Source organism: Chiloscyllium plagiosum, chromosome 25, assembly GCF_004010195.1.
Source record: "Chiloscyllium plagiosum isolate BGI_BamShark_2017 chromosome 25, ASM401019v2, whole genome shotgun sequence".
Taxonomy (NCBI): domain Eukaryota; kingdom Metazoa; phylum Chordata; class Chondrichthyes; order Orectolobiformes; family Hemiscylliidae; genus Chiloscyllium; species Chiloscyllium plagiosum.
The window spans coordinates 52,294,745-52,304,287 of NC_057734.1; the positions used below are offsets into that span (position 1 = coordinate 52,294,745).

General features: G+C 44.8%; 1 protein-coding gene across 4 annotated transcripts in view; it reads left to right on the plus strand.

The window, feature by feature from the left end:
* med15 (mediator complex subunit 15) overlaps nt 1-9,543 on the plus strand; it is a 160,106-nt gene that overhangs the window by 13,089 nt on the left and 137,474 nt on the right. Inside the window, exon 1 of one of the 4 annotated variants that reach the window (XM_043716203.1) lies at nt 7,788-7,810. The exons of the other annotated variants lie outside the window; for them this stretch is intronic. Coding sequence (XP_043572138.1) covers nt 7,804-7,810 — 7 coding nt within the window. The 5' untranslated portion in view covers nt 7,788-7,803. Of the gene's footprint in view, nt 1-7,787; nt 7,811-9,543 lie in introns of those variants that run through there. 4 annotated transcript variants of the gene reach the window in all.

Below are 9,543 nucleotides of genomic sequence, written 5' to 3' on the forward strand. Positions count from 1 at the left end.
CAGAATTGCCTTCTCTCTGTCCAGCACCAGCTGTTCTAAGAATCCATCTCTGAGGCACTCCACAAAGTCTCTTTCTTGAGGTCCAATACCATCCTGATTCTCCCAGTCTACCTGCATGTTGAAATCCCCCATAACAACATCTTTGCGACAGGCCAATTTCAGCTCCTGATTTAACTTAGATCCGACATCCAGACTACTGTTTGGGGGCCTGTAGATAACTCCCAAGAGGGTCTTTTTACCCTTAGTATTTCTGAGCTCTATCCACACTGACTCTACATCCCCTGATTCTAGGTCCCCCTGTGCAAGGGACTGAATATCATCCCTTACCAACATGGCCACCCCACCTCCTCTGCCCTTCAGTGTCCTTACGATAGCACGTGTAGCCTTGAATATTCATTTCCCAGGCCCTGTCCACTTGAAGCCACGTCTCAGTTATTCCCACAATATTGTATCTGCCAATTTCCAAAAGAGCCTCAAGCTCATCCATCTTATTTCTAATGCTTCGTGCATTCATGTATAGTATTTTTAATTTGTTACTGACCTCACCCTTCCCATCTACTCCTATTTCACTCAACCTTACAGCATGATCCCTTTGAGTTTTCTGCCTCATTGATACAATTGTCTTTCTTGACTTCCCTTGTACTAACTTTCCCTCCAATTTCCTTCTTAAACATCCAGTTTGTCCCCTCACCCCCCGCTACTTAGTTTAAACGTAGCTGTGTTGCAGTAGCAAACCTGCCTGCCAGAATGCAGGTGCAAACCGTCTGTCTTGTAGAATTTATGCTTACCACAAAACATACCCCAGTGATCCAAGAATTTAAATCCTTGCTTCCTGCACCAGTTCCCCAGCCACACGTTCAAGTCCATTATCTCCCTGTTTCTGGCCTCACCAGCCCGAGGAACTGGAAGCAAACCGGAGATAACCACCTTGGACGTCCTGCTTGTCAGCCTTCTTCCTAGTTCTCCGAAGTCCCGCTGTAGTATGTTCCTCCCCTACTTCCTGACGTCATTTGTGCCGACATGTACCACCATCTCTGGCTCTTCACCTTCGTCCTTGAGGATTTCCTGCACTCTGTCTGCAATGTCCTTAATCCTGGCACTAGGAAGGCAACACACCATCCTTAAGTCCCGTCTGCTGCCACAAAAACCCCGGTCAGTTCCTCTCACTGAAGTCCCCTATTACAATGGCTCTGTGCGATGTCCGACTCTTCTGCTCTGTCTCCACGCCAACTTTTGATTGACAGACCTGGCCGCCTTGCGGACTGGCAGTGTCATCTGTCTCTACTGTTTCCAAAAGATTCAACTTGTTCCTGACAGGTACTTCTCCCGGGGTCTCTTGCACGTGTCTCCTCTCTGCCTTCCTCATCGTCTCCTCTCTTCTGCTCTCTTCTGGTACGATTGGTGTAATAACATTGCTGAAGGTCTTGTCAAGAAAGATCTCGTTCTCTCGGATGAGCCTAAGGTCCTCGAGTTCTTTCATCAGTGCTGCAATATGCTCTGTCAGTAGCTGAACGTGCACACTTATATGAGCCAGACACACCAGAGTCGTTGACCTCCCACATCAAGCACGTAGCACACTGAACCAGCTTGGCAGTCATGTCTTCACCCTCTTCAACTGTGGCATAATCACTTCACTCAACTTCCTTGTCAAAGACTCCTGAGCTAAAGCTTCACTCTTCAATCCACAGGAACTTCCTTGGACCCTCTTTTTGGGGCAGGTCTGTGGACTTTTAATTGAGGTTAGAGGAAGAGGGAGGGAGGCCCTACTTTGTAGGACCTGGGGTCTAGAACACACCCACTCAAATAACAATCACTTACCTTCCCGACCGGCTTTGCGCTCTGCCTTCACTTCCGCCCAGCTCCCGCCGCTCTCTGATGCGAAAAGCTATGTGGTTTTTGAGAAGCTGGTATTGGGTGCACTTCCCACAGATACAGTCAGCAGGGACACTACTGGTGACCCTTACCTCCCACATTCTGTAAGAGGAACATTCAACTGCCTTAAGCTCCATTTCCACCATTCTAAGTTCGCAACAAGAGTACTGAAAACTAAAAAACTAGTCTACTTATCAATCTAGCACACAGAACTTTCTTTTTGTTTAGAGGAGGAGGAGGACGGGTGGGAGAAACTACCCAAATCGTGTTTCGGGTAAAGCAACCGCCCAAATATAAAGCCTGACTTATTCAGCAGTCCCGCGTCCGTTCCTGCCTCAGCGTGCACTCTGCCTATACACGAGGTAAGTTAAATTTACCTTCCCGTCGAGCCTCTGGTCGTGGCTGTCGCTCCTCCCACTTCAACTGCCCCCCCACCCCCCCAAAATAATGAAGATCTTACGTCATTAACAATTTTATTCTTTAAATCCAACAGAGAACATTAAAACCACAAATATTTACAACCTTTCTCTTAAACCTATCTTTTACCTGCCACTACAATACTGGTCTGACAAATTCCCCCTTAAATTTATGGCAAATCAATTTCGACCCCAGTTGTCATCTTCGGATGTCAAACTTTCTCTGTAGATTTCTCTAAGTTGGCTTCAGTCTTCTGATGCACAAATTTCTTATGGACAGGTACCTTTTAGAGAGTTGTCCAGCTGGCCTTATGTTGGTGCTTGCTTGGCTGCTCTTTGCTGTTCTCTCCTAAATGTTCAAAATGTCCAGTTTTATACCTCAAAACATCGGATCATTTCATTGGTTTGATGTCATCCCAAACAGTACAATTCAAATTCAAATGGACTTTGGTCACTGGGGTATAATTTAAACTGATCGGCCAAATTTGAATTTTTTTTTTACCATGGCAACACGGAACCAGCTATTTGTGTCAACCAAATGTTACATTTTAAAATTGTTCAGCCCACTCTGTACTTTCAGTCCTTGCCAGCTTCCTCTCTCTCTTAAAAGTTTAGTACACATAATACCACTTTGTAGTCATCTTTCCCCATTGCATGAGGATTGTGCTCAACTGGGATAATGTGCACTGGACAAGCGTACTGCTGTACAGCCAGAGATTCTGGAGATCCCACATGAATTGGAGGGAGGCTTACCATCCTGCAGCATTCCATCCTGGAACCCTCATGTTGTAGCAGATAATGTTGAAAGGAACAATTAGTAGCATCTATTACATTATGGAAATAAAGCAAAGATGTGGATGTTGGAGATCTGAGGAAAACAGAAATTGCTGGAGATCTTGCAACATCTGTTGAGGGAAAATAGTGCTAACATTTGATGTCCAGTGACCTACCTTCACAAACTGTTAATGTAATGGAGTCTGGGTGAAGAATTCCCCATTCTACAAAAAAAATCCTTTTACCAGTTGATGCCGAGCATGAATGTGTCCTATGAATGCTGCCTACAATTCTTAATTTGTGATTTTTCACAATGCAGTTACAATGCAAGATCATTGAGACATTTAAGTCTCCGTAATTTAGGCATATGTGTTTTACAAAGATTTCCCTGTATTCCAAGCTGAAGGATTAAAACTCTCTTGTAGCATCGGTAATATAACTTGTTCAGCCTCTACTGCTGTGAAGTTAGTTATTTTAAAAACAAGCCTCTCCAGATTGGGATTGAAAGGTATTGTAATTGTGTGTCATATCCTCAAATCGTCCAGCATATCAGTAGTTTTTTGTGCATGCTGATTACATCAACTGCACAATGTAGCACTACCCTAGAAGATGGTGCTAACCTCGCCCACAACTGCCTGAACATACAACTATCCACCTGCCCTTTCTCCCTTACCTCCCCTCCCTCACCTCTCCTTACCTTCTCATACCTCACTCGACCTCTCCTGCTCTCACAGCTCTGGCAACCGAGCATCACTCCTTCCATCTTCTGGTTGCCTGTGAACTGGGTCTTCTGGAGTGTAGAAGGGGGCCTAACAATGGCTGCACAGCTCAGAAACTGCCAGCCCACCGGACCTCCTATTGCTGCAACTGCCGCGAGATTTTTCCTAACACACATCCCCCATTCCAATGTCTTTGTAACCCCACAGCCCAGTATTTATATAACCCCCCCAATAATTTTTACAACAACCTCCCCAGGGATTTTTTTATAATCCCCAAATTTTTTATACAACAATCCCCTAAGCCAGTGTTTCTCGCCAGTAATTTTATAACAACCCCCCAGCCCAGTGCTTATATAACCCTCAACCCTGTGTTTACACAACCTTCATTAATGTTTATAACATCCCAGCCCAGCGATTTTTTTAACCCCCCGCCCCCAGTAATCTTTATAACACCCCTCTGCCCAGTAATTTTATAACACTGTTCCAGCCCAGCAATCTTTTTTATTCACAACACCTGAGAGTCCAGTGTTTTATAAAATATCCCGCCCAAACTCCCCCAGCCCAATAATCTTATTAAACCCTCCCAGCCCAGTGTTTATATAAACTCCTACCAGCCCAGTAATTTTATAAACTACAATTCAGTGATTTTATAAACCCCTAACCCAGTTCAATGTTTTATTTTAATATATACTCCCCAAACTCCCAGCCCAGTGATTTCTTTTTAACAACTTCCCCCCTCCACATCAGTTATCTTACAAACCCCCACCCTCAGCCCAGTGATTTCACAATCACAAGCTGAGAATGGCAGCAACCACGCTATATTTCTTGTTCTCTCTCCTTTCTCCTACAGTTCATTCTGTATAATACAGCAGTAGTGTTCCTCTGTTACCCTGCACTATAGAAAATCGTGCTGTAGAAGATCACTATAGGAAATGACTACACCCATTCAGTAGAAAGTTTGTTATCCAAACAGCATCCATAATTCGTCAATTGCTTTATAGCCAGTTTGCATTGCTGAAACATGTCTGAAATACCAGAATGACCTCTACTGTCCTCAGCTCAGACTTTGCACTAACCCAACATGATGTGCCGCCCAGCTCTGAACTATTTGTCCGAACTCTAACACAGACAATCTAAGACCAAACAGCAGTGTCTGCCTACAAATATCTTGGAACTCCCTCACCCCTGGACCAAGACCATACCCTGCTAAGCTTGTGTGGTAACTGGTGTGCAACAGTTTCACCATGTCAAAACAATTCTCACACAGGCACCTTCAGCACCCTTAGGATTGGAACGTCAGGACCCTTATGGACAGTCTTGCCAGTGACAGACCGGAGCGCCACACTGCCATCGTTGCTGGGGAACTCAGGCACTATGATGTTGACATTGTTGCCCTGAGTGAACCTGCCAGGCAGGGGAAGGATAGTACAGAGAGCAAGGTGATAGCTGCACCTTTTTCTGGAAAGGCAAGGCCGAAGAAGAGTGCAGCATCCATGGAGACAACTTCGCCACCAAAAGCGAACTGGAGAACCAGTTCAAAGACTCCCTCCCCTGGGGATAGGTAAATACCTCATGACACTCTGATTCACCCTTGCTCAGAGCCAGTATGTCACAATATTCAGTGCATATACACCAATGCTCGAGGTAGCAGCCGAGGACAAGGGAAAAATCTACTCCAGCCTTAACCAATCTCTCTCGTGTCCCTGCAGAAACAACCTAATCATCCTTGGTGATTTCACCACCTGCTGGCAAAAGTGCAGACCTTTGGGACGATGTAATTGGGAAAGAGGGAGTTGGGAAGCAAAACTCCCAACGGTATTCTTCTGACCAAATACCACGAACACGATCTCCTAATCACCAACACACCATTCCACCAAAGGAACAAATGTAAGACAATGTGGCAGCACCCGCACTCCAAACACTGCCACCTCCTTAACTGCGTCATTGTCAGATCGAGGGATTGGAAAAACGTTAAAATCACATTAGTCATGACAGAGTTGATGATAGCTGGAGTGGACCATTGCCTGATCTGAGGCTGGATCAATATTTATATAGCCCCACCACAATGGAGACAACATAAGCAGTGCCGATAAAAAGTCAGCATTGAGGCATTTAAAAACCTGGATAAAATAGCCTCATATAATCAATTCCTCTCCACATATTTAGTGACCCTTGGCAACACCGTGTCTTGAGATCCCAACAATTTCTGTTTTGTCCTTAAATTGGCCATTATAAATGCCTGCAACAACTTGGTTGGCCACCCAACCAGGAAACAACAAGTCTGGTTTAATGAGAATGATCATGAGGTCCAGGAACTATTAAGCCAGAAGCGCATGGCAATTCTGAGTGTAAAACAGCAGCCACACTCAGAGAAAAGTAGGCCTACAGGCGACTAAAAGCAAAGGTACAAAATCAAACCCGTGGCATAAAAATAAAGTGATGGGTGGAGAAAGCACTGGAGGCTCAACAAGTGGCCGACAACCGTAACATGCTGTCAAGACCACATACGGACCAAACACGCAAGACGGCATGTCACGGATGGCCAAGGATGGAGTGATTCTTATCAAAGATAAAGAAACTATCAAAAAACATTGGGGAACACTTCAGAGACCAGGACTCTGCCATTGACCCAAGTGTTCTTGATCGTGTCCTACATGCTGTGAGCTCTGCAATATTCCAACCTTTCACAAAATAGGAAAGGCTGTCTACCAGCTCAGGGGCAACAAGGCTGCTGGAGCAGACGGTATTCCCACTGAGGCATTGAAGTGCAGAAGCAAAGAGCTCCTGCTGCAGCTACATGCCCTTGTCTGCCTTATCTGAAAGGAGGAGAACATCCTGGAATGGCTCTGAGAAGGCACAGTTGTGAGAAATTTCAAAAGGGGGAACAGGTCTGACTATGGTAACTACAGGGGAATCTCCCTGCTGTTGACTGTATGAAAAGCCATTGCCAAGGTCCTCCTCAACCATCTCCTCCCTGTGGTTGAACTTCTCATGACTCATTGGGTGGGGGGGCATATAATGGGCATAATTTTCACTGTGGCAGCTGCAGAAGAAATGCAGAGAAAAGAATCCACCCCTGTACATGGCCGCCTCTGATTTTACAAAAGCCTTTGACACCATATTGCACATTAGAGCGTTCTTTTCTGCTTTGGTTGCACCTTGAAATTTGTCACCATCCTTTGCCTGTTTCATGACGATATGAAAGTTGTGGTAATGATAAATGTCTCCACCACCAACCCATTCGCTGATCAGACAGTTGTCAAGCAGAGCTGTGTCATCACCCCAACACTGTCCTTGATCTACCTCACTGCAATGCTTCACCTGGTGGAGTGCAGATAGATTACAGAATCAGCGGGACATTATTCAACCAGTGCTGCCTTCAAGCCAAAACCAAAGTCACCCCAACCAGTGTCATTGAGCTGCAGTTTGTGATGATGTTTATGTATGTGCAATCTCTGAGGACGTACTCCAGACATTTGCACCTTTACAGAGGCATATGAGAGCATGTGCAAGAAAAGGTCCTTCTTTAACCTAGCCTGGCATTGTGGAGCAAATCCCCAATCATCAAGGTCCATGGGGAGGCCTTTGAGAATGCTGACCACTTCCAGTACCTTGGGAGTATCCTGTTGGCTGAAGTAGCTATTGATGAAGAGATCCAGCATTACTTCCAGTGTGCAAACGCAGCCTTCAGATGCCTGTGGAAAAGGGCGTTCAAGATCAACATCCGATTCAACAGCAAGGTTATAATTTATAGGAGTGGTTGTAGCCCTTCTATATGGTTCTGAGAAGTGGACTGTCTACAGCAGACACCTAAAGGCACTGGAGCAATACCACCTATGCTACCTGCACAAGATCCTGCGAATCCAGTGGAAGAAAAATGCACCGACACCAGCATCCACGACTAGGCCACCTACCCCTGCATCAAGCCACTGCCCAACCCTTGATCTGCTGTATTTGGCTGAACATGTCGTATGCCTGACTGACATGACCCTCCCAGCAGGTGCTGTATTCCAGGCTTCGAAATGGCAGGTGAGTGGCAAGTGGGCATAAGAAGTCCTTCAGGGATGTCCTCAAAGCCTCACAGGTGAAGTGCGGCATTCCCACTGACTCCTGGGAATCTCTGGCCCAAGACTGTCCGAAGTGGAGGTGGAGCATCCGGGAAGCATTGAACACCTTTAGACTTGCCATCGGGAAAAAATATCTTTTGGGCTGATGTGCAGGACTCCTCCATCAGGGAATCTCTTGTTGATGTTCGTTTAATTGTCCATTACCATTCACAGCTGGCTGCTACAATGGCAGGGTCGCTGGGTCACTCCGTTGACTTTTGTCTTCAATCTTGGGTGCAGGTGTTGCTAGCAAGACCAAAATTTGTTGCTTATCCCTAATTACACTTGAAAAGGTGGTGATGAGGCACCTTCTTGGACTGCTCTATTCCATGTAGTGTAGGTATCTTCAGTGTATTATTCAGAACGAGTGCATGATTTTGACCTAATGACTGTGAAGGAACTGTGCTTTTTAAAAATTCATTCCTGGATTGTGAACTTCCCCGGCTGGGCCAGTGTTTATTACCCATCCCTATTTGCACAGATGGCAGTTAAGTCAACCACATTCCTGGGTCTGGAATCACATGTAGAGCAGAGCAGGTAAGGTTGGCAGATTTCCAGATGCGCTTTTATGCATTCGGCTAGTTTGTACTGAACTTCTTTACTGAATTTAAAATTTGCTAGGGGTTCGAATCCCATCATGGCTGAAAGTTACCTGACCTGACCTATATGTCACTTCAGACCCACAGCAAAGTGATGTCCATTCTTAATTGTTCAAAGAGTCAATAAATGCTGGACTAGCCAGTGACATCTACATCTCAGGAATTAATTTTTTTAAAAAATTTATATTGATTAACCGGTTAAAGATAAGAAGGATAAAATCCTTGGTCTGCATGAATTGCTTCTACACATATCAAGCACAAGTTAGGGAAGAGCTATCAGATCGTATTTGAATAAAGGAAAAATCCATTAGGAAAGGGAACACAGAGGAATTTGATTATCCGAAGGACACAGGCAGGGAGTATTTCATTTGGTTAATTGAATTCCAGGCTATTGAATGCCAGATAACATAGTTTAGCCAAGCATTGGGAACCTTGTGATCTTGCCGGTAATCCGATCCTTAGAAAATCGAATACCGGATAATCGAGGTTCCTCTGTAATGCCAGAGAGCTACTGCTGTTCCTATTAATAAGAGGAAATAGAACAGTTCCCTGATCTTATGGACCAATTCATTTAATGATTTAGAGATGCCGGTGTTGGACTGGGGTGTACAAAGTTAAAAATTACACAACACCAGGTTATAGTCCAACAGGTTTAATTGGAAGCACGCTAGCTTTCGGAGCGATGCTCCTTCATCAGGTGATTGTGGAGGGCTCAATTGTAACACAGAATTTATAGCAAAAATTTGCAGTGTGATGTAACTGAAATGGTGATATTGTCTAGCTATCATCATTGTTAACAGCTAACCCGAGAATGCAACTTTAAAACAAAGGGTTTTGTGATTAACACATGAAAGAAGTGAAACTATCACTGTATTCTAACAGATGAAAGGCTTAACAGACAATCAATTTTTCAATGTATAATTTCAGTTACATCACACTGCAAATTTTTGCTATAAATTCTGTTACGATTGAGCCCTCCACAATCACCTGATGAAGGAGCGTCGCTCCGAAAGCTAGTGTGCTTCCAATTAAACCTGTTGGACTATAACCTGGTGTT